General features: G+C 47.8%; 2 protein-coding genes across 4 annotated transcripts in view; one reads left to right on the top strand and one right to left on the bottom strand.

Annotated features, from left to right (window-relative positions):
* The window catches only part of LOC126527645 (uncharacterized), a 202,351-nt gene that overhangs the window by 82,167 nt on the left and 94,153 nt on the right, over positions 1-26,031 (bottom strand). The window lies entirely within an intron of this gene.
* Positions 18,678-24,654, top strand: LOC129383904 (uncharacterized). Of its 2 annotated transcripts, XR_008611724.2 has the most exons (4): positions 18,678-18,759; positions 19,609-19,931; positions 22,371-23,162; positions 23,893-24,654. XR_008611724.2 is itself a non-coding variant. In XM_055068916.2 (3 exons), exons 1-3 carry the CDS (start codon positions 18,757-18,759, stop codon positions 23,032-23,034), a joined length of 990 nt encoding a protein of 329 aa, XP_054924891.1. In that variant the 5' UTR covers positions 18,678-18,756; the 3' UTR covers positions 23,035-23,333. The 2 variants fall into 2 exon arrangements, 1 of the variants encoding a protein (XP_054924891.1); XM_055068916.2 differs by lacking the exon at positions 23,893-24,654 and having other exon boundaries at positions 22,371-23,333.

Below are 26,031 nucleotides of genomic sequence, written 5' to 3'. Positions count from 1 at the left end.
CACTGTGGGTTGCTGACGTGAATTGCCGCCCTTGCGTTTGTACTCAGTTTCAGGCGGCAACGTTGCGATGATAGAAGTATCACGCCACCGCGCGGTTATAGAAATGTGACCTTGGCCGTAGCCTGGAGGATATCATCACAGAGGCAATGATGAAAGCTTCACGAGGAAGCTCTTAACGTTGACAGCGAACCATTCCCAATTTGACGTAGGGCTGGAGTGGCTAACCGCACTTGAACGACCAGCTGAAAGGAGATACAGGCGCACGAGGGCATTTGTGACCTCAGAATGGCATGGAGAGCGCAGAAGCAAATCCAGCGCCGTTTGGACATATTGCGGGAACAACGCTGGAACTCCTTTTGTGAATCATTGGACCCTCGCAAACCACTTTGATACATCTGGAGGGCGAGCTCAAAGCAAGCATCCGAATCGCATCATCGATGATAAGGTGCGCCTACATGTAACGCGAAGTACGTAGCGCTCGCCGCATACGTTTCCCGACGAAGAGTGCGTTTGCGCAAGCTGCCGCGGCGACGGCAGCTTGACTGCAGCACACGAAGAAGGGAGTGACGTAACCAAAGTTTCGCACGTATAAAAAACGCCTAACTGATTTGTGATGTGACAGTGCTGTGGAAATACCGCGTATAGTGAGGACTCCTGAATAGCAGCGTAAATACGAGGCGTGGTGAACTTCTCTTCTCTCTGGCCCACTCTTTTTGTAGGCGCGCGAAGTAGCGGCACAAGCCAAGTAGCAAGCCGTCGAAACATCTCAGGGTAATAGTTAGGTAAAGCAAATATGGAAGTCGCCACGTGAATAATTTCAACCTACGTCGCAATGGGCAATCGTCCAAGTTGTTTACAGCTTCGCTGTCCGACCACCTTCACAGCGTGGATTGGAGACCTTGTTTTTTCCCTCGAACTACTATGTTCCGCACCAGCATAATCGCGATACCTTTGAGAGGTATCGCAGGAAGACACTTGCCAAGTAGGATATTTATGGTATTTTGTCTGGCCAATAGAGTCGAGCCCTCACGCGCTGAGGAAATTCGCGCTACAGTGCCACTCAGCATGTGCTCACTGTCTGAAGCGCGACGCCCATTGCGCTATGCGGTGAAGTGGCGGTAGGGAACTACGCCTAACGAGGAGCAGGGCCCGAATTCAGAAACGATCTCGCCTAAAACAGAGTCGAAGTGACATAATGCCGTACCTTTATGGCTAACAAACAAGCATCTCTAATGCTCAAGTAAAAGTCTTGCTTGGGCTAGTTGGTTCATGCTTGAAGTAGTAAAGGCAAGGCGCAGAAGACCAGGACTCAAGAAGAAGTACACCTGTCGTTTGTGTTCTTCTTGAATCCTGGTCTTCTGCGCCTTGCCTTTACTACATCTCTAATGCGTTCTTTGTCCTATTTTACATGGATCAATTGGCCAGAATTAGAGCCGAAATTGGAGAAAGAATAACATTTGGAATGTCTGTCATATATTCTTCCCGAAAGTAGGTACCATGTATTGGCGCAAGAGAATATTTAAAGCAATGTACTGTTCTAGGGTATTAAAGTAAGATCATTAATCTGAATATCTCAACAATAAGATTACCAGTAAAAAAAGAATGGCGATTTGGCAGATTTTTTTTTTAAGTTTAGATCTGCAAGTACTTTTTCCGGACAGAAGTTTGCAATGAACACCACTACATTCTGGAGTACTACGTATGTAGGTTCACCAGGCGAAGTTGTGCCGGGTGACACTCCAAGATAACTTTTATATTCATTTGCTTGTTTCACGTACTTGAGCGAACTTTCGAAGCACGCCACGTGACAATTTTTTTTCGTCAGCAAAAATGCACTGGGAAATGATCATGAGTTAGGTAGTAAATAGTCATGACTTTCACATGAAATATCTTAGAGGGTCACGCTACATGTCTGAAACATTTGGCCTAGAATGACCTTGCAGCAGTATGCAGTAAAAACAAATTTAGGGCGACCTGAATATGCTAAAGGTGACAAATACATATATGCGACAAAACTTAAAATTATTTTAACGAAGCTAATTGCCTTCTTGAAGCTTTCGCCTATCCGCTTACTTTTACAATCATTGCACATGGTTTCTGCACATTTGTTTCCTTCGCTCACAGACTTGATGATGATATGTGGTGTTTTATGGCGCAAGGGCTAATCCTGGCCAAAGAGCGCCAAGCAATGTTATAATGCACTCATCGAAGCAATTATTGACAAATGTAATCGTTGTTGGCTATAAAAATGTAATGTGGCTGTCTAGGGGCCTAAACACATCAGTAAAATAAATGTGTGCCTATTAAAATAGTCACAATGACCAAATAGTCACAGTGACAGGCTTAAGCAACGTATCTCTGTGCATGGCTACATTTCACAAAACCTACAACCGTGTTTACCTATGGACACGGGACGAGAAAGTAGTGTTTTTAAAGGTCGACGAACACAGTCAAATGTAATGCAGTTCGGTACGTTAATCTGTGATGGCATTGAATGTATCCGAATTAAAACCAAAAGTAGAGGTTTTGTCAGTAAATAAACACGCAAGCAAAGTAAGTAGAATGTGCCGAGTAACCGCTCATTCATTTTCTCTGGCTACTGAAATGACACAAAGGGATCGAAGATGGCTGTTTTTTTACTGTGAGAGAAAACTACATTTAGGGTAAATGAGCGGTGTGATAAAAGGATTGCTGCAGTCAGCTGTTTCTCTTTATTGAACGACACCTCGTTTTAAAAGCAATCTGAAGTCGTCTTAGCGTTTAATGTCCACAACACAATAAGCCAAAGTGACACGCTCACCCGGAAATGTGAGCGGCACTAACCGACGCAAAACCTCTCATTATTTGGCAGTTTAACTGAATAAATAAATACCATAAACAAATATTTGTTCGCAAACTTGTAAGATCCTAACAACTTTTCCCAAATACTGAAATCCACTAGAGTAGTTGGGAAATGAATTTAGTTTATTCCAAATAGCAAAACAGCAAAAAGCGTTTTAGAAGCGAGTGAATACCCTGAAAAGAAATCCAAAACTCCGAGAAAAGGTGGTTGAAAGTGTGGCAATAATTAGGCTTCAAACGGACCACGGTAATATGTCATTTATATTTATTTATTTATAATATAGGCCTACTGACGTTCATTCAGGAAAATGGGTGTATATACACTTAATCGTAGACAGTTGGGCTATAGTTTCTCGTGAATAGCATTACGGAACATCGTTCCACAACAACAATAAACACGGACGGTGCAGAGAAGGGCCACAAGAACATTGGTCTTCAACTCAATTTTATTCGACAGAAACAGCGCTTTACGCACACAGGGAGGCGCTTATGGTACACCCGAAGTCTCGAAGGTGTTTCTCTGACCAGGCCACAATTCTCAATGGCGGCAAACCTAAATGCAGGTTAAAGTATCACATCACTCACGCACTTATCTTGCACATCTGGCCTGGTTCGAGAAATAGCTTTGAGTATACCCAGGTGCATTGTCCGCGTTTGCCTGTGTACACTTAAGCCCTGCTTCCGTCGAGTAAAATTCAGTTGAAGTCCGACGCTCTTGTTGTCCTTCTCTGCTCGCTCGCGTTTATTTGTGCGCTGGCGCGATGTTTCGTAAAAAGGTGCATGTACATGAGATACTGGAAGTTGGTACACAAGCACGTGTCAGCACATTGCAAAAAGAAACAAAATCGCAGTTCCGCCGGAAAGGCGAAGCACCGATTGCGATAGCAAATTAGCAGATAGCCGTACAAAGTAAGAATAGTAGTTTTATCGGACGTATAAACTTGTAAATATTCGCTTACTAACTTAACATTGACAGAATGCATAAGCGTGACTCAACGAGGACGTAGAAAGAAACAGACACATCGAGACAGAGCTGTCTGTGTGTCTGCTTCCTTCTACGTCCTTGTTCTGTCACGCTTACACATTCTATCATAGATTCAAACTAAGTAGCCCGTCAACGTGTTGTAACTCAATTAACCAGCACGGTGTCACGCGAGCACAGGTAAACATGAGCACATCTCGCTCGCTGACAGTGGAAACTGTCTGGGAAAACGCTGGAGCTAGGAATCGTGGCAGCAGCCGCGAGCCAATTGACCTCCGTGCATGTGTCGCTTCAGCGCGAACGAAACGTCGAAAGCACAGCGCATACAAAGCTACCGGGTACGCGACCTCTGCAAACTGCGCAGATCGCTTTGAAGATGAGGCCCGCGTGGGCGCGCACTTCAGCCGCGTCGAAGGCCGCTTTCAAGACGCACGGGCGCCGGCAACGAGTCCCTACGACGTCCGCGAAAGGCGTCTACTACGGCGTCCGCGAGTTCGTGTTGCGAACGCCATAGAAGACGCCGCGGTTTGTCTCCACTCTCTACGGAGCGGCACGCAAGGACATCGAGTCACTGTAGCAGCCACCGGAGAACAACGCCTCTCCTCCCTCGCCTCACCCCCCTGTTTCGCGCTTTCTCTATGCTCCACAAGAGGGGGCGCGCATCCGGGCCGCGTTCCTTACTCGCGCACGCGAGATTGAACCACGTTCGCCGGCTCACCCTCACACTCTTTCCCTCATACGGAACCTGACGGCGACGGCGACGGCAGAAATCCGCCTAGAGCGTCCATATAATTGCTACCACAATAAAAAAAATACAGAGTAGAGGGTTTAAAGAATCGGAGGGAAAATAGGTTATCCTAAAAAGGCGAACAGCTTATACAGTAGGAATTTAGTCAAGCACACTATGAATCCTTCATTATCGATCAAGCCGTGATTGGAGAAATATTTTAAGTTCGGGGACAAATAGAACAGCATTATGTGAACTCGCGATAGGGTTTCGCAGTGTATTCCACAATTCTATTGTTTTTGGAAAGAAAAATACATTCCAAGTGTTACACCATCCTATAAAGGGTCTAATGCACTTATCGCGGTTGTTTATGCTAGAATGCCGGCGGGGTGATTTGAGCTAACCAGATTCTAAGCTTCCGTTATCAAGTGAAAAAAGGGGAAAAAGGCTTATTTGCAACGATATCCCACCGAAGGCACAAAACCGGTATGCATGCCTTGGCATTTAAAGCAGTTACAGTGACGTGGCCGGAGTACTGATTACTTATAAAGGTTGTTGATTTATTTTGTACTTCTTCGAGTCTTTAGATAAGCTAGCTTGGTTAGGATCGCATATTACAGTAATATTGCGTACTCAAGAATAAGACTTACTAAAGTTTTTTCATCTGTTACGTTTAGCTGTAATGGTGTAATTCTTATTTTCCGGCGCAGAAATGCTAATTGTTTGAAAGCCTGGGTGCATGTAGTCTCATTGTGTTCGGTCCGTTTTAGATTCTGTGTAGTTGGGTCATCTAAATATTTGAGTTACCCCACTTGTGTTGTATTAATATCAGATTATTGGCCACTAAACAAGAAATACGCTTTTTTGTGGGTTACCTTGAGGAACTTTTATTTCTTGACGTTCTTCGTCATGTCCCAAGCCAAATGCCACTCAGCACTTTTTTGCAATAAATAATTAAGCCTTTGCTGGTCTTTGGCACTGCGCACAGTGGTGTACAGCACGCAGTCATCGGCGAGTAACCTCAGTGTAACCCCTGTATCTACAGATGAATAGATATCATTGACACAAATGCGGAACAACAAAGGTCAGAAAACCGATCGATCTGAGAAGCCTGATAAGAACTTAAGAAGGCTAGAATCAACATTGTATTTTGAAACATACTGAATTCTGTTAGAAAGATAGGCTTCAATCCACGTAATTATTTTGCGATGAATATCTATTTTCAGCTTTTAACTGACTTGCAATGTCAGGCACGATCGAAAAGCTTCGCAAGATCGACGAAAATTGCGTCGGCTTGCAGGGCGGAGTTAATGTGAAAAAAGGTTCGTCGCTTCCTCCTGAATGCTGTCTCAGTGCCTTTCAGCACAGAAAATTATCCGCAGCTCAGACAACTAGTTTGAAAAATATTATAGAGAAAAGTAGTGATATTGTTGTAGCTGAAGCGAAATAACCCTACGTGAAAATGCCTCCTTTAGTGGCTTCATTCGCACTATGGCGACGCCACGTTTTGTCATTACAGTTTATGTACCAACCGTTTGTAACAAATTATCGTAATGGGGCGCTCAGCAGCTCGGGGACCCAAGCACTCGATGCAGCTCCTCTTTTGTGAAGAAGAACTTGGGCTGTTTGTACAAACAGTAATACCGGTCACCAAGCATGCTTCGTCGCCCGCCCTTGACTAGCCCCAAAGGGCGACCTGCCCAGCAAATCAGAAAGTGCGGCTCGAGGTGTCTGATAACCTCGAAGAGCAGCTGGACGAAAACGGCAACGAAGCCATACTGCAGCAATGGCACAAGCATTTCATTGAACGTATGGAAGGAACAGCGGGTGTTCCCAGTGCAGTAGTAAGGCTTTCGGACATGGCTACCGCCATCAGATCCTAACTGAATGCTTCGTACTAAAGCTAAGTGGCGTTATGTACGAGGGGAAGTGAAAAAGTAAAGGGACGTTTGCAATTTCTCGCACTAGGGTTTGGTGACTCTGGTAGTAGCCAGCGCTGAATTGGTGTCGTCTGCAACACTCCTATGGAACGTGTCACTCGTGTTACCGCGTTTGTCGTTAGAGTGTAGGAGGCTGTCAAACATGGCAGCTCCATTGTCGATCTGCACCGAGGAGGAAATGAGAGCAGCGATTCGCTTTCTGTTTCCTGAAGGTGTTTAACCTGCGGGAACTATTCGTCGAATGCAAGCGCAGTGTTATAACACTTGTATATCGCGAAGGTCTGCGAATGCATAGAGCGTTTCAAACAGGGAAGTACTTCTTTAGGTGACGAAGAAACATAGCGCAGTTCATCGACGTCAACGACTGAGGAGAATTTGAAAGCCGTTGAGGGTATGGTGATGGAAGAGAGACGAATCATATATAGTGGAAGTAATCGCCATATCACTCATGGTTCAGCGCATTCCATCTTACACGACACGCAAAATTTTCTGAAAGTGTGTGCAAGGTGGGTCCCCAAAGAATTGTCAGCGCAGCATGACGCACAAAGTTTGGACATCTCATAAACATTTTGCCCGTTATCGTCACGCGGGAGGTGGATTTTTACAGCAAATTGTTACTGTAGATGAAACTTGGGTACAACATCACGAAACGGAATATAAGGCTGCGAGCATGTTTTGTAAACGTAGGTCATCACCAGCAGTTAAGAAATTTAAACGTCAATCATCAGCTGGTAAGATTATGCTAGCACTATTCTGGAACATGGAAGGTGTGTTAGCCCTTAATTTCGCTTCAAGAGGCGAAACTGTGAATAGTGAGAACTATTGTGATGTGTCGCGAACTCATATCCAAACGTCATGGAAAACTGCGAAGAGGTGTCATCCTGCAGAAAGATAACGCTCAGCCACAATCTGCCAAACAGACGGCCGAAACAATAAAGGAGTTGGAATTCGAATCGCTGGGACAGCCGACATACAGTTCAGACCTGGCTCCAAGCGATTTTCATATGTTTGGACCATTGAAGGAAGCGCTCAGAGGAAGAAGATTTGCAAACGATGCAGAAGTTATTGAAGTGGTGCGAAATTGGTTACAGGTGCAACCGAAAAACATTTTTTTCCGACGGAATCAAAAAAACTTGTGAAACGTTGGCAAAGTACGTTGAAGTGCAGGGAGGTTATGTAGAAAAGCAATGTATGTTTCAGTTCTCTATCATTAAACTAAATGTCACTTTTCTCTAAAATTCCTTTACTTTTTACTTCCCCTTGTATATATAAGATGTGTTGCTGCAAACCTCTGCGAATTCTCCTCCTCCTCCTTTCCCCGCTAGATGTGTATATGCGACCAGGTTACGTAAGTAAACCAAACTGTTCGTGTGTCCAGTTCGCTGAAAAATCTTGCATACCTATAAACCTTTTTTTCATGGGTGCAGCCATATTGCGTAGGCACTACCGGGGCGGAAATATAGTTTCTAGGGGTGGTCTTCGCGCTCACGTGGTCTCTTTAGCGCGACGTCAAGCCTTCTATGGAGTGAACGGTGCTGTAAGAAGTACTGATGTGATTTAAGTGACATGGCCGAAGCTTCTTTTAAAAAAAGATTATGGGGTTTTACTTGCCAAAACAACTGATTATGAGGCATGCCAGAGTGGGGGACTCCGTAATAATTGGGACCACCTGGGGTTCTTTATCGTGCGCCTAAATATAAGCACACGTGTGTTTTGGCATTTTGCCCCCATCTAAATGCGCCCGCCATGGCCGGGATTCGATCTCGCGATCTCGTTCTTTGCAGCCCAACACCGTAGTCATTAAGCAACCGCGGTGGATGGTGACCGAAGTTTCTGCTGGCTTTGAGCCGGACGGAGCACCCAATGTGATGTGCGCGCATGTGTTTGAGCCTGCAATCAGCTATGAGATCTGTTGTGTATTTCTGAAAATTCGATTCACTAACGTGACCTGGCTGCAGCATTCTCACTGTCGGTCTAAGCTATGATTTAGCAGGAATTCGTTGTTACGAAACATACGAGGATCCTAACAACTTACGTACCGTTCTACTTCGGAATATGTCGTGCTGTTTACTTTGACAAGCATTCACATTGTTATCCGTAGGTGCATTGTGCGATTAACTCGTTTGTTGGACGAGGCTTCCGCCCACGAATAAAATATAGTCTTGTTTAGTAAAAACAGCTCACCGTAAAGTATGAACTCCACTTGTCGAACGGTCGAGCTACAAGCGGGGGACTGCGCGAGCGCCTGAAGGAGTTCTAGATGTTGGGTTATAGATCTGTTTGTTCTGTATAGCCTATGGTCGAAGCCTGTGGCATGGTCATGCGAGGTCTTATTGCGGTGTTAGCCCGCGCTTGTCCCCTCTTTTATCTTTCGCGAAATAAAAGGAAGAAACTTTTGTGTTTTTTTTGTTTTTGTTTTGTTCGGTCTTGTTCTTCCCGTCCTTTATGACGCATTCACCCGTGTACCGGACAATTTTGCTGTCACAGATAGCCGTCGGATTCTTTTTATGCGATTCCCTTAGGATATAACTGCTTTACAGAAAATAAAACAACGCAGAAGCACGAAATGAATAGGTATCATGCTGGTTTACAAACTGCAGTGATCGCTTTGTTGATCCACTCCATCGGCCTCATACATAAGGCCAAGGCAGACGCAGCATATTGAATTCAAGTTTTCTAGACTGGAAACACGCGAGCATGGTTCCGGTCACGGAATCAAACATTTTATGACGATTGGCGTTAAGGTATTTTGGGGCTGTATTAATTTGAACGTAAACGAACCACTCGTATGTTTTAGTTCTCACGCCAAGCGACCAGATAGCATGATTTTTCCTATTCACGCTGGGAATTCACGGATGCCGCTTCTCTTCGTCGAGTAAAAAACCGATACGGCGAAAAAACGTTCACAACACATGCACACAGGGCGGCTGATGATTTGCGTCGCATGCTTACGAAGCCAAGGGAAATTTCGGAAATTTCAGTTACTGCATCGCTACTCCGGCTGTACCAGGCTATCTACGTCGGATACATTCGGTATAGCCTGCCAGTTTTATCAGGTATGAGCCCATCATGTTTACGCACGCTGGAAAGTGCCCAGGCACAGATACTGAAAACATGCCTCGGTGTTCCACGTTGCACCTCAACCCACGGAACGATTGAGGAGGCTCGCGTTACCCCTTTACCTGCCTATCTACGATGCGAACCTTTTCGAGTATTCCTGCGACTGCTTTGTCGTCATGGACTCCATCCCTTATCGACATTACCCGATATACGGCCGGACTCCACATTTTCAAGAGCCGTTAAATGGCAAGAATCTGCCATACCAGCATACTTTGCCCCGGCTGACCTTCCACATATGCCCCCATGGGTAATGTCTAAAATACCGGTACGTCTATCTATTCCGGGAATTTCTAAAAAATCGCGAATACCTACCGTCGGCCTCAGACATTTAACACTTGAATATATATCGAAAGAATATGACTCCTCGGTGAGCGTGTATACAGACGGATCGGTATCGTCGTATGCGTCTGGTGCGGCTTTCGTCGTGCCTGCGCATCAAGTCATTCGACGGTTTCGTCTGCATAACAAGACGACTTCAACATCTACGGAACTAGTGGCAATCAGAGAGGCCGTTCAATATATTTCGCGACAGCCTCCTCAAATATGGACAGTCTTCAGCGACGCAAAATCGGCTCTTCAACTACTTAGAGTGGTGTTGAAAGAAAGCGCTTACAGAGTGTTGGCTCTTCAAACTGCCGAGCTCTACACTTTAGCACAAAAAAACGGCCACCACATCACATTTCAATGGATTCCCAGTCACTGTGGTATACAGGGCAACGAACTGGCCGACGCCGAAGCGAAGAAAGCACTCGAAGAACGAGAGTCACTGCTTTCAATTCCTTTTTCAAGAGCGGACGCCAACTGTCTCCTCTCCAGTGTCATCCGAAAATTGACAGCACAGCACTGGGACAATCCGGATAATCGCCACAGACGACTCCAGAGATTGGACCCTGCCATGAATTTTAGGCTACCACCGAAAATTCAACGAAGCTGTGCCAGTCTTCTGCACAGACTAAGGCTGGGGGTAGCATTTACGCGCGGATACGTGCACCTCATGCGACGCACCGAGTCTCCACACTGTGAGGTGTGCAATGTGACTGAGACTATAGGTCATGTGCTTTGTGACTGCCCTAAGTACGTGGAAGAGCGTGAAAGGTTGGACAACGACCTTACGCGTCTCGACAGCGCACCGTTGTCGGAGGACATTATATTAGGCCCTTGGCCAGATGCTCAATCGAGTTTCAAGGCCATTCAGGCATTACTGAACTTTTTAAAAACTACGGGCTTGGATTGCAGACTTTGAGTATGCCAAATTGCTTGCGATATGTTCTACATCTTCCTTCTATCGTCATCGTCACCCATCATGCACCTCTTCCCTCTTTCTTTTCCTCTTCCCCTTCCCCCAATGCTGAGTAGCTGGCTAGAGGAATATACCTCAGGCCGACCTCTCAGCATCTCGTATCATTAAACTTCTCTCTCTCTCAGTTACTGCTGCATCCAAACGCTAAACAGTGATTCTTTGACGACCTTTTATGAAATTAAATCACTTAAATTTCCCGGACACCGAGCTAAAACATTTCCAAATCATTCCGCATCACGTGACGGCTGCACATTCAAGCAGTGACATGCCGGCACGCACAAGCCAGAGAGGAGGAAATGCTCGTCGCGCGCCCTTTTCCGTTCGTCCGATGAAATGGTCTATATACATGCAAGGATATACCGTAGTATGCTACTATTTGAGAAGCCGAGACGTGTGCTAATTTTTCGAATTTATGTGCAGCAAGCACCGTGTACAATAAAACTTCCCTTTGTTAGCGGTTTCGCACGTTCTTTCCTTTTAGTTTCAACCAGATGCCAGCGAAACTCGTTGTATGTGCGCAAAATATTACTGCGCATCCAATGCACTTGGACTGGAACCCACATTAAGCGAATATACAAATAATGTGGGAGAGGTGGAACGCGGCTGTGGAACGCTGTGGTCGCATGATGCATCGGCTCCGTCTTTTTTCGTGTGCTGTGTCCAAATTTTTGCCTAGACTCTTGTGATTTTTAGATCACTGGTGCTGTAAGTGACCCGCTGTCGAACGATACCTCTTCAGCGGAAATCGGACCTGTCATCTTCAGTTCATCGCCGATTATTCGAAACATCCAAACCCCTGCGCCCCTGCCGCGCAACGCCGGCAGCGTGCGTCGGCGGTAGCAGCTGCAGCAGCCGTGAGTCAGGACGGCGTCGTCGACAGCGTCGACATGACTCCGGAAGAGATCCTCGATTGGCGCGAGAAATTTATTTACTCCGACACCAAGAAACCTTCGCCAACCTCGCCCAGCACCCTCAAAACTCCACCGCATGTAAGCCACATTCTGCCTCGTCCTTCTCCACTTCCAGCCGCAGAATACAAAATACTTCTTCGTGTACACGGTGGAGTCAACTGCGCCAACATACATCCAGTCTCTCTCCAGGACATCGTCATCAAGTCCACTGGTCTTTCCACGGCTGCAGCATCGCTAGATCGACTCCGGGCCAACGAGATTAACAACACAATCATCATAAGCACACCCTGCATGGACAGCGCTGATCGCTATTTGAAGATGGCCACCCTCACCATCATGGGCAAGAGCTACGAAGTCTCCACGCACGTGGCAGACCCTAAAAATTCGTGTAGGGGTATCATCAAGCTGCCGGCCTCCCTGGTAGAAGGGAACGTGTTGGCTAACCTTCGAGAGTCCAATCCAGGAATCAACATCCTAGCTGCTCGAAGAATGGGCTCTACAGACTCCATCCTGGTCACTTTCGAAGGCTCAAAGGTACCCTTCTACATTGATTACCTCCGCACAGACCTCCGCTGCCAACCATATCAACAAAAAGCGGAGGCCTGTCCTAAGTGCCGGCAGCTTCGCCATCGCCAAGACGTCTGCCCCAATGTGACCATATGTCTCTGCCCAAAATGCGGCACGCCAGATCCTCCTCAGGACCATAGCTGTACTCCCACTTGCATCATCTCCACCGGAACACACGAGACTGGTTCCTCAGAGTGCAAACTTCGTTACAAACCACGGACACCGCCCCCGGCACCTCCAGAGTCTAAATTGACACTTCCGGCCAGGAGCACTGTACAGGCCCCCAATCAACGCACTGGACAAGGGACGCCGCAGAGCAGCTCTGGCCGCAAGAACACTGCAACAGCGGCGCAGCTCCCATCATCGAAGCAAGCTTGGCCTCCGCTGACTCCACGCAACGAGGAGACACCGCCCATCAACCATACAAAGGTGAGCTGGGCAGGAGTAGCCTCCCACAATAGCAGCTCCTCACAATACGCTGATAGCTCTCTCATCAAATACTTGCTCAATCAGAACGAAATGCTTAAAAACGAAATCAAGCAGCTCAAAGCAATGCTCCACCCCCCCCCCCCCACCCCCCATCGATGTCACTGACACTCTTGCTGCTACTTCCAAACCACTCCCACAAACGCTTGCGCCCACACTCACACGTACGTCCTCCGACAGAACAAATGGACACTCTTGCATCCACTGCTACGACGAAAGCCGCAACTCCGATGCTGCCTTCATCCCACACGCAGCCCCCACCCGCAAAAAGGAAGAATGACGAAATAACAGACACCGAGAACACCGTTGAAAACGCCATATTTGTCCTCACTGACCGCATGGACATCCTGGAAAACAAGCCTGTTGCCCTTGAAAATCGGCAACAGAGCAAGCTTGATGCATTTATTTGTGAGGCAACTGCACAGTTTTGCCAGTTCCAAGAGCTAATCGACAGCTCGGAAAGACGCTCCGCGACGTCACAAGCTCCCGTCCTTCAAAATGACAGTAATGATGAAGCCAGCCCGTAGACTAGTCATCTGGCAGTGGAACTGCAGGGGGTTCCGCAACACGCGCGCATGTCTAACACTATTTCTACAGAGTCTTAACGAGCTCCCTGACATTATAGCCTTGCAAGAAACACACGGGAAAGTCACGCTACCTGGATACAATACGTTTCAAGACCCTCATATAGACAAGCCCAACACTGCCGTACTTGCAAAGTGGCATCTTTCTGTCAAACGGGACACACTCAGCAGTACTGAAATCCCCCACGATTTCATCAAAATTCTACCTCAAAGCCACACACAACGCACCTTATGCGTGTTGAATGTTTATAGCCCTCCCAATGCTCGACAACACCGCTTTGAGAACATGCTTGCTCAGGCCAAAGCTAACGCCAATAAACAGCCGCTAGTCGTAACGGGCGGCTTCAATGCCCCCCATTAAATGTGGGGCCACTCCGCATCTACTCCTAAGGGAAGAGCTCTATGGCAGCGCATACAAAATCAAGGTTTCACCATCTACAATGACTTCACTCTTCCTACCCGGCTAGGAAATAGCGTCAGTAGGGATACATCCCCCGACCTCACCCTAACTCACCGCATCACTCAGGCGACGTGGCAAAACCTCCAAAACAATTTGGGAAGCGACCATTACATCCTCGAACTCCGTGTAGATTTTAAGCACAGACCGCTAGCCACGAAGCCACTAAGGCTTACGAATTGGACGGAATTCAGAAAATCTCGCTGCAACACTAACGAAGAAACCATTACCGACATTCAGCGATGGGCGAACGCCTTGCAGGCAGACGTAGAGGCCCATACCACCACTCTCCCGCTAGACACACCGTTGGCCACAATTGATTCCAAGCTACTACACATGTGGGAAGCGAAGCAAGCTTTACTTAGGAAATAGCTAACAGCACGTTACAATCACAAACTCCGAATCCGAATCGCCAAATTAGACTCTCAGATCCAACAATACGCTATCAAATTGGCAGCGCAGCAATGGACTCAGCTTTGCGAAGGAGCGCATGGTAATCTCAGCACTAAAAAGACCTGGCAATTGCTCCGGCACCTGCTCGACCCCACCACGTCTAGGACGCACAATAACCACCAGATGAATAACCTGCTGCATGAACATGCAGCCGACCTGCCGACCATGTTCAGCAACCTGGCCTCCAAACATATGCCCCCTCCTACGCAAATACTCATGCCCGACTATGCTGGTGAACCCAATGAGGAGCTTTGCAGCCCCATCACAGAAGCGGAGGTTCGACATGCCCTCAACCAAGCGCGAATCACCACGGCACCAGGCCCAGACTCTGTGACTAATAAAACGCTTCACAACCTCAATGAGCAATCCATAAGTAAACTCACCGAGTATTACAACCACTGTCTCGAAGAGGGGGAGATACCCCAACAATGGAAAGCAGCCAAACTGATCTTCATTCCAAAGCCGAATAAGCCAATTCACATTGATAATTTCCGTCCAATTTCTCTGACTTCATGCATAGGGAAGATCTTGGAGCACGTAATCCACCTACGCCTCTCCAAATACATCGAAGATAATCACTTGTTCCCTTCGGAAATGACTGGCTTTCGCAAATCTCTTTCTTGTCAGGATGTCATGCTAAGGCTCAAAGAAGACATTATCGAACCGAGCGACGCACGTGACACACAAGCGTTGCTCGGCCTCGACCTCAAGGGTGCCTTCAACAACGTGTCCCACTTGGCCATACTACGCGAACTTAGCAGTATAAACTGCGGGGAGCGAATCTACCGCTATATACGCAGCTTCCTCACGAAGCGCACTGCGACGCTACAATTAGGCAGCGAACAATCTGGCCAAATAAGTTTAGGAAGCACTGGCACGCCCCAAGGGGCAGTACTTTCCCCCATCCTCTTCAATTTGGCTATGCGACCTTTAGCTTTCACTCTCAAGAAGATTCCTGACCTCCGATTCACACTGTACGCGGAAGATATTACGCTGTGGCTGACCGGAGTTTCTGACGGGCACATCCAAGACACCCTCCAAGCAGCAATTTATCAGGTCGAACAAGTAGGTCACGAGTTGAATCTCAGGTGCTCCCCCACCAAATCACAGCTTCTCCTACTGCGCCCCACAAGACGCTTCAGGACTTCACCCCCGAATATCCAACTCCCGATTGAGGGGCACCCTATACCCCAAGTAGACAGGATAAGGGTCCTCGGATTACACCTCCAACGCAACCGAGTAAATCAGCATACCTTGCAAGCACTACAAACAACGGTAGATAATACACTCCGCCTGATAAGCATGATCTCCAACAAACACGGAGGGCTTCGAGAGAAGGAGGTAATTCAGCTAATCAAGGCTTTTGTCTTAAGCAAAATCACCTTCGCACTACCGTATCTCTCACTTTCTAGGCAGGAGGAGGATACCGTGAATTGCTTGATTCGCAAGATACACAAAGTCGCTCTTGGTGTTCCAATTAGAGCATGCACACAAAGGGTGAGGGCCACCGCCACACTAAATACCCTTCAAGAATTAACCGAAGCCCATCTATCATCGCTATACCATAGACTCACCACCACTGAAGCTGGGCGTGAGATCCTGAGACACCTTCATCATGCTCCACCATTCAACGAGAGCAAGCGACATCAACTTCCTCCGAACATACACGGCCAATACCACATCAAGCCCTTACCCAGAAACATGCACCCCGAATTTCACTTCAAACGCCGCAAACTTCGAGCCAAGGCGCTACAACGCAGCTATGGACAGGCTGAAGGAGTCTACTATGTGGAGGCTGCAGCCTACGCCCCTAAACATCGTTAAGCTATAGCGGTCGTAGACAACCAGGGCAACACTGTTTGTTCAGCATCAGTCAAGACCACCTCGGCGAGTGACGCGGAAGAGGCCGCCATTGCACTTGCATCGGGGCTACCCGATTGCGACGTCATGATTAGTGACTCCAAGACTGCTATCCGGAACTTCAGTAACGGTTACATTAACAACCTCGCGCACTCTACTTGTAGCTCACCCACCAGAAAAAGACATCGCTCTCGTATGGACACCAGCACATCAAGGACTCCATGGCAACGAAATGGCTCATGCCGCTGCTCGAGGATTCACGGACCGAGTGGACGCAAATATGGGCCTAACTCTACAACCCAATGACTCCAAAGAACACACCAATAAAGACACACTCGTCACATTCCATGAAATTTGCACACATTACAGAAACCAACGCCTGTTGTATCCACCTCTCTCTGTGTCTAGAACGCGCCAGAGAGAAATACTGTGGCGACAACTACAAACTCGCACTTTTCTTACCCCGCGCACTTTGCACTTATTTTTTCCCGCCACATACCCGACACCCAAGTGTCGCTTTTGACCTGTCCCCATAGCAGATCTCTCCCATATCATGTGGCAATGCCCCATCAAAACTCCCCCCCGCACGCTCAAACCATTAATCAGTAGCGAGGAGCTGTGGGAGACTGCCCTGCGCAGCTCCGACCCCACCCTACAGGACCGAGTCCTGAGGTGGGCTGAGGAGGTAGCGGAGGCCTACCACGACTGGTAGACGGACTTCTAGCCACATGATGTGGTGATGGACGCCTGCTGGGACTGGAGTACTTAGACCGCCCTCTCTCCCCCCCGGCCCCTCCCCTTTCTTAAAAGGGAAACAAAGTTCATTCAGTCATTCATCATTCACAAATAATGTGGGGAATGGTGTTTGATTTCGAAGTACGCCCCGATACAATCATAGTGAACTCTGCAACGCGCGCGCGGTGAGTCCGACGCAGTTTAGTACGGCCGTGCCCCCCCCCCCCCCCCCGAAAGAAAAAGAAAAAAACTGCTCGCATTGTGTCCCCATTACAGAAGCTCTGTGTTGTCTGGCTGAGCAAGACAGCCCACGTAACCGTTCGTGTTCTGCACTAGCAGTTTTCCTAATGGCACACCACGTGACCGCGGGATACTGCGTTTCCTGTATAGCCCCAGTTTTACTGCGCTAGTAATTAGATGGACGCTGAAGGCGCGCCTGCACCATCGGCGTTGGCGTTGGCATTGTCGTGATGCGAAGACATCGACGCACACGCGCGACCCGCCCGTGGAAGGTCACAAGGTCGCAAGAAACGCGCTGCGCGTTTGGTTGCAAAAACGGCGAAGCTGAAGTGGACGCGCATGCAGGCTTCACTCATAGAGAAAGAAACAAAATATCTCTATGCTTCACTCGGTCGGCTCGGCTGGAGCCTGAGAAGCGAATGGGCTTTCTATTTCTGGCATGAACGCTGAGCACGCACATGTTTAACGTTTCTGCAGTGCAATAAAGTTTCAATACTGCTCAGTGCCAGCGATCGAGGAAGATGCATACCAACTAACCTGGACATGTCCAGGCTTACAATCGGAATGCTCGCGTGTTCTACTACAAGCCGGCCTCCGCTACAGTGTAGCGGAGGTCGGCTGCACTGTATACACGTCTACACTGTAGCGGAGGCTGCTACAATGCATAGACAACACAGGCCTCAGAGCACGCGTATAATACACATCAAGAATTATGCCTTAAGGGCAAGTCCTTATCGCAATAAAAAAAAAAAAAATACCAGACCGTAGTAAATGTCACGCTAAATTTATGCAATCTTTTCTTTGGGAATCTGACCAACGCTGCTGCTTATCTTCGGTCTCATGTCATGCACCATTGAGTGGAGACGCCTGCAACTAATCTGGAACAGTCTTCATCCAGCCCGTTTTCTGGGACACCCTCAGAGGAATGCTGCAACTTGACTGTCGCTTTCAATGCTTCATGTGCAGACGAAACTGACAACTGTTCTTTTTCGTAACACGATCACAGTAAAACTACAGTATTGAGCTCTGTTCTGGTCTCCGCCCCCCCCCCCCCCCCCCGAAAAAGATATAGGGCTCACAACTGCTGGTGACTGGCCAAGAATCGGTTGGATAATTTACAGTGAGAACAAAAACACACTTTGTGATTGCTCGGGCCCTGACCTAAAGCTACACCCTACGAGGAAGTCGCCCCCGCTGCCCCCCCGCCCCCTCTCACTAGCAATAAATGTTTTCGTTCTTTCTCGTTCGCTAATGAAATAGCGCAACCCACTCTGGGGGATCGACCGCGAATCAGGTTATGAAAAAAGCTTTATTTTTTTCAGAGGAAACTAAGGCGAACTGAAATAAGTATCTTGGAAAAGACACACGTGCTTTTCTTATCGAAGGAATCATAGCATTCCTCAATTTTAATTATTCGCGTCCACAGTCAGCCTTCCGCGAGGTGGTGCTAGTGCCACAAGAGCAAAGACAAAGGAAAAGAAGCGGCGGATTAGTACGGCTCACGTGCTGCCAGTCGTCCTACTGTCAAGGCTCGCCGAGAATAAACCTGCGCAATGGTAAGACGCGCTTTTTATCGAGATCGAACGATATCTGGTGAAGATGGCGTGATGCGGAGGTCGAACGAAACGCTGCCGTATTCAGTTATACTGATCGACAAATTCGGTGATAGGTTCGGCCTGGAGTTTCTCCGTCTGCATACGCCATCCAATCCATCTTTGTGTGTTGCAGTGACATTTATGTATATGTCGCACTAGCCAACCAGAAAAATTAAACCACGGAAGGCTTCCTCCACTGTCTGCGATTGACAGCCGTCCGCCTAACTCCGACTGAATAGAATCTTCACTGAAGTATTACTAAAGCACTGTAGGAGAGTCGGCTCCTCCTCTCTGCCCTGGAACACGCACCCGACTTCGTTACCGATTGGCTGACAGGAGTCCTAGCCTAAGCTACACTACGCGAAATTGGCGAGACAGAATATAGCATCCTGAGATATAGCAAAGCAGCAACCAATGAAATTCTGACATTACAAACGGCATTTACAAAGCGCACCGCTGACAAGCCTTCCTCGGGCGAGTATTATCGTTCTAAGGTCAATGTCCCGCACGAAATTTGATAAACGCCGTTAAAGCGATCAGGCTTCATAAGGGGAACTCTAGAAAAGGAATAGCATTGTCTGCCAAGTGTGGACCATGGGCTCACGCAAGGGCAGAGGTTCACTTTTATGACAGCTGACGCGCTCGCAGAAAGCAGGGATGAGCAGTATAATTTACCGCAACCCAGTCTCTCCATTACATTCTAGAATTTGCAGCTACGTATTAATCGTAGTAGTACCAGCTTCGTAAGAAAGAGCCCACTACATTGGCGACCTAGAAGCAACGATCTCCGCAATTTTTTTTTCCCCGCAGCTCAAGAAGAAGGCAAGCTGTTTGGCCGCGGACATCATGCGTCATGGCCGCAAAGCCGAGTCCGAGATGGTGCCGCTCACCGACAATTCCACCTGCGGCTCAAGCTGGAGCGAGCAAGGCACGGAGGAGACGACCTCTTCGACCTTCGCGGTCGTGGCAGAAGCGAATAGACGCGGCCGACAGGAAGAGGAGCTCGACCAGCAGCGACAGCGACGAAGTCGGCGCGCCTCGTCAGCGTTTTTGGTAGCATCGGAGCCGGATGACTGTCAGCAGTCGGTCCCGAGTGTACGCGGAGCCTTGCCAAAGCCGAACCGGCAGCAGTGGTGAGAGTCATCGCCCCGTATTCTAGAATCTTTCTTAGATCAAAGCACCACCTCGACTTTAAAAAAAAAAAAAAAGAAGTACGGAGCCCTTATGCAAGTGCTCACATGTTAAACTCCGTACAAGCACCTCCGCTCGAAAACTGTTATCACTCCTCTTTATTCACACTGCGCGGTGATTCTCGAGAAGTGTAGCGTTTTCATCAGTGTAGAGGCGGCGCTTTAGTTCAGCTCGTTGGAGTACGAGATGTATACTGCTTGTGTCTATACGAGGGGTGAACGTATGGTTCTTCAGAGAGCACGAGAACGACAGCTCATGCACGGATGTCTCTAAGTATCGTTCTTCTAACTGCCGACGGCTTTTACGGCATTGTACATTGATGGTTTTTGACGAAATAGTACGTTATAAGTGCTACAAAATGCAGTGTTCATGCTCACGCGCAGAAATCTATTGCCTTCACGCGTTTACAGAGATAAGAGTGCTTGAATGTTTGAGAGAAAGCGTAGCAAATAAGGTTTCGAGAACAAGTGAAGCCACAAGCATATGAATATCATTAACTATATACGTGCCATTCACGTGGTAGCTAAACAATCGTGGCGGAAGGATTCCATCGAGCAATGTTTGTAGGACGTACTATGACAAATGTATGATTGCGTGACGTCTGACGGCGCAATGCACTTTAGAAATGCGTTAGTTATTCACGCATAGAGTACAGGCAGGGGCAATAATGTACGGGACCATAGGAGCACCTGGATAATGATGATGATTTATTGGCGGCCCCTTGGAAAGGAGGCAGTGACAAATAGTCACCTAGAGTAGGCGAGACTACCGCAAGCGACATCTACCGGCAGCAGCTATAGCTTACAAGGATGGCAGCCATCTAACATCGGGCCACCAGCATTGAAACCCCAGATCGTTGCCTTCGTCTTTACAGACGCACACGTTCCGGGTACTTCCAGTTGGCTCCAGAAGTAATTTTTTTTTTATTTTGCTGACAGCCCCTGAAACCCGTGCGTTGTTTAAAGAGAGAGCGTATATCATTCTTGAATTGCTTAAAAGACGTGCCACTGGTGCTGCAGGGGGGAGCCTGGCGCTAATTTTCGAGGTTGCTCGTGGATGTTCCAGTGGGAACGTGTTGTAGTGGCTTGCAGAGTTTCGATAAATTTGAACACCACGCGAGAGCGTCTGCAGTGAGCTACCGCCGGGAGGCATTTTGCCTAGTTCTCCTACAAGTAGTATATGGCATTTTGCTGGCTGGCATTTTGCCACGCCTCAAGGTCGCCGTCTCGTACTGGCCTCGCAGGCAGCATGAAAATTGTAATTTGCAGGCTTAGGTAGGGGAGTGGTTAGCTTCGTCACATGTTCACTGAGAAGCATCATTGCCAATGAACGCTGCTACAGTGTACCTAAACCTTTATAAATTATAGTTCAATGTAACGGTGCCCCATCCAGCGGCACTGAGGCAGCAGATGCTGGCGGAGAGGGTAAAGAGGACGATTCTTATAGAGAAGAGCGCTTCATGCACATTCGGTTGACTTCACGTATTTTAGAACCGAATGGCCGATAAGTGTGTTTCAAGGATGTGATGGCGGCTATATACATTTAGTTTCTTCTTTAGCTCCTTATTCTGCGGCCTCATCGACAACATACAGTCTCCGTCATACTTAACCTGAACACACTTTAAGCACAGTTTTATTGCTCGTGCGGACATTGTCGAAGGCTTCTGGTTGCGGGGTATTTTCTAGTTGTGGTGCGGTTCATGGTTGCGGAGAATGTAAGTTTAATGCGTCTTGGTGAAAATGCGTTTTGATGTTTCGGCCGCACGACTCACGTATGTTGAAATTGTCCTGCGACGTAGGTATCATGATGGTTCATATTAAGTCTGGCAGTGACTGTAGAGTCTTTTAAGAATGACTTAAGACAGAAAAAACATCGGGCAGGTTTTCGTTACCGCTTGACTTCCGTAACGCCAGTTAGAAACGCGTCCCTCCCTACTCGGCAATGCGCCTAGGCACAACGGCATGATCTTGAAGAAAACAAACCGTATAGATGAGTTACCCCGCTGTACTGGAACGACAAGGGAAGGCAGACGTCGCAAAGGCCGCACCACGTTTCAAACGTTTACGAAATACTGCACCTACAACTGTATCCCTTTATAGGAAGCGTTGCCTCGGGAGCTCTTATGGAACCACTTTGAAACGAAAGGAAATTGCTTGGCGTACAGTATAGCATGTTCGATAAGGTTCCGTGCGTTTCAATATATGTATTTATATAGTAATTTAATGTGTACATCTAAGCATACTTGCACCAGCGCTAATCCACCCGCCTGAATAAGGCGCCACAGTCACGCATTGAACTCGCGGCCATGTGTGCTGAACGGGGGAGCGGGACAGACACCGAGCCATCGCGAGGGTTCTTCCGTCTGCTCGCTTACGTCGCAGGTCCTCCATGTTGTTCGTCCAGTTGTCAGTCGTGGTTGTGGCGCTGGCGGTTGCCGCTACCATCGCCCTGGTGTTCGCGCTGCGTGACGCCGAGGTGCAGAATCAGATTAGCAGTCGACCCTCGGACGACGACAGCGGAAGCGACGAAGTTAGCGGCGACCAACTCGCCTTCGAGCCCGGCGCGATCCAGCGCCGCAGCGCCGACGTCGAGGACCAAGCCCGTCGGGCCACTCGCAAAACCAATGCCGCCGCCAACCTAGAGAAACGAGTCAAGCTGGCTTCCGGTTCTTCGCCTTCCGCCGGAAGCGCTGGGAAGCGTGGACCCTCGACGTTCGAGATCGGGCGCACTGCTCCCAGTTCGCCAGTTGGCGCCGGAGTTGTATGGCTAGAGGACGAAACTTTAGGGCAAGTACGGCCGGAGGGATTTCCTCCAGAACCACAGGGTCGAGCTTCTGAACTGGACGGAGAACGCCGACGCCATTCTGCGTCACCTGACGACAACACAGCATATGGAGTGGCGAAGAGCAGAGACAACTCTTCGTCGACTGTTCTCGGTAAAAACGCAAACAAGGGGACCTTCGCGAAGGACGGCAGAAACGTGAAGCGATTGAACCGAAAGGCTGTCTTAAGAAAACAGGGTGTCATGGGACTTTTGGACGACTGAGACAACGTGACGCTAGGCTGCAGCCAAACAGGGGCCTCGCTGTCAATTGTCCTACGCACTTCCTCGCGAAATTTTTTGGCTATGGATACAACTTCTTTTCTCTGTAAACTTATGTTTTCTAATAAGACGTAACCTGCACTGTGCCTCCCCTGAAATTAAAATTATAGCTTACAAAACCTTGCTAAGGCCTATAATTGAATACGCAAAAATAGAATGAGATCCCTACACCCAAAGTAACTGTCTAAAACTAGAGAAGGTCCAGCGCCTTACTTCTAGGTTTATATTTAATAAATACCGCCGTTTTCACTCTCCGACTGAATTGTGTAAACTTGCAAAGCTTCCACCTCTACAAAAACGTACGGAGTATGAAAGGCTTAAATTCCTGTTCTTAGTAATTCATAACCATGTCAAAATAAGATACGACGAGTACTTCCAGATCAAGACACAGGAAACGTCACGGCACAGACACAGTATATATATACCTCCTCCCACAGTGCACAATGACTGCTTCAGGTATAGTTTTTTTCCCAGGGCAATTCAGCAGTGGAACTCTCTGCCTGACTCAATTGTCCAAATAAAATAGTTAATGCATTCTTGGAAGCAATACATTGTCTTATGTACCCTGATACACCCTGATGTTCTGTAGTAATATTGTGACATAGTAAGTCAAAATGTGCTCTGTATTTATATTCTTAATGTGTATCATATCAGCAGTGCTACTTCATTTTTTTATTATTTTTTTAGTGCATTGTTCAATCGCACTAATGCACTTCTCTGTTTATGTATGTTACATCCACTCCTGTAATAGCCCGTCATGGGCTGACAGTATCAATGAATAAAAATAAATAAATAAAAGAGTGCTTACACTCCACGTGCTTAACGCTGGTGCTTGAGCCTACACATTTTTGTTTGTTTTTAAAAGAGTAGTGACAACATTTCGAAGTCCTAATAACTTGCGAGATTGATTGCTTTCGATAACACACATCATCTACACAATAGCAATAGCGAATGTAACTTGAAACATAATTAAAATCACGTTTAGAATACGTGCGCACCCAAAAACCGCCAAGCGCAGCACCTGACGACATTGGTGTCAACAACGTGGATTTGTAAACTTCCCAGAGCATAACAGCAGGGCTACGTCATACGTTTGTGTTGGTTACCCGGCTCCTTATGTGTGCTCTTGCCCATCACACAACTTAGCCCTACAGTGCCGCACTCCCATTCTTCTTCGGTTGTTAGTCATAGCGGGATGCCCTCCATTTCATTGCTACAGTTCTTGTCGCACCCGTTGAGATTTCCCACACTTATATGCGTGGACTGGCTACGCACGAAACGCGAGTAAGGTACAATGTCGAGTGCATACGGCATCGTTTCGTTCTGCCCAACGCATTCAGAGATGGGTATCATCATTCATTGAGAGATGAAATAGATGGGAAAGGCAAGGAGGCCAACCGGTACACATCGAGTTTGCTACCTTGCCTTGGAGAAGGTTTAAGTGGAGACAGAAAGATCTTAAAAAAGCAAAAAAAAGTACACACATATGGAAAGGGTGTCAAAGGGAAACAAGGAAAATCGAACACACGCACACACGCGCGCACACACGCACGCACACACGCGCGCACACATGCACACACACACACACACACACACACACACACACACACGCACACACACACAAACACAAACACACACACACACACACACACACACACACACACACACACACACACACACACACACACACACACACACACACACACACACACGCACACACACGCACACACAGAGGAACGCAGGAGTGTCAGAGTCATTTAAGCAGGTTGCTTCATCGGGAAAACTTCAGTAGCGCCTTCACCGCCTTCTGGTGTGAAGGTCGCGTTTGCCGGCATCCAAGATTATCTGCTCAGAAAGTGGCCAGTCATCGAGGTGTGCCAACACCGTCACGAGCGGCTGTCTCTGGGAGATGTCCGCAGGGACAATGACAGAGGATACGTTCGATTGTTTCCACGCTGCCGCAACTATTACAGGCAGCACTGTCAGTCATTCCGATGCGGCAAGCAAATGCATTCGTGAAAGACACTCGTAGCCATAGTCAGCAGAGAACTGTTTTCTCGATTCGGGATAGTCTAGATGGAATGCCTAGTGGCACGGAAGGGTTTCCCCTCGATCACCCTCCGCAGCAGAAGTGGACGGAGTTCGGGCGAGCGTGGACACTGCTGATGAGCAGCCGAATTTCGAGAGTAGATATAAAAAATGTTATGCTTGCTCCTGCTTTGCCTTATTGAAAATATACAGAAAGATCTCAATTTACTCTCTCTGTGGTTCATATAATACACGGCACTCTTACTTGCCTGTTTAAGAAAAAAATGTAATTTGCCTTGATCTAAGGGGAGGCCAGCTGGTGTCCAGTCGGTGCTAGCATGAACCTCTGTCGCCTCCCATCGGCTGCTGCTAAAAGTAAATCAGTCGCTACATCAAGGTTGCCAAGTGGGAAGGTAGGTGGGTTTGAAGATTCCTACGCACCTAGAAGTGACCGGCCACATCTAGTATTGCGATGCCTCTCGTCTGCACATAATTGTCACTGCTGGAGGACGAAATAACGATGACGACGAGGTAGGCGAGGACATCACGCGGCGAACGGGAATACGTAGATGGAGAAAATCCAGCAACAACAAATCTCGCACGTTAGCGTTCGCGTCACAGTTATTGCTCGATCACGTGGCCAGCTGTGTTTACGAACCTTCTGTCTCCTCTCGTTGCTCTATGAAATCGAAACCTTGGCTAATCTCTATAAATAAAGCTCTAGATAATAAACCGTCGCGTGATAAAACAAACTAGTATTTCTGCCATGATAACTGGCTCGTTAGCTACTTATCACAACCGAAAGGAGAAGATAAAAGTATTGCGCCAGTGCTCCTCTAATAACACTCGGTTGCTCATATCGTGTCAGAAGAAACATTGTTGGCGTTCGCAGTTTGTACTGAAGTTTTCACA

This window comes from Dermacentor andersoni, chromosome 9, assembly GCF_023375885.2.
Source record: "Dermacentor andersoni chromosome 9, qqDerAnde1_hic_scaffold, whole genome shotgun sequence".
In the NCBI taxonomy this organism is placed as follows: domain Eukaryota; kingdom Metazoa; phylum Arthropoda; class Arachnida; order Ixodida; family Ixodidae; genus Dermacentor; species Dermacentor andersoni.
This window is presented reverse-complemented; position numbering and strand designations above follow the sequence as displayed.

Coding starts and splice junctions, on each gene's coding strand:
- LOC129383904 (XM_055068916.2), top strand. Junction 19,932..22,370: donor AAGCCGAACCGGCAGCAGTG/GTGAGAGTCATC, acceptor CTTACGTCGCAG/GTCCTCCATGTTGTTCGTCC.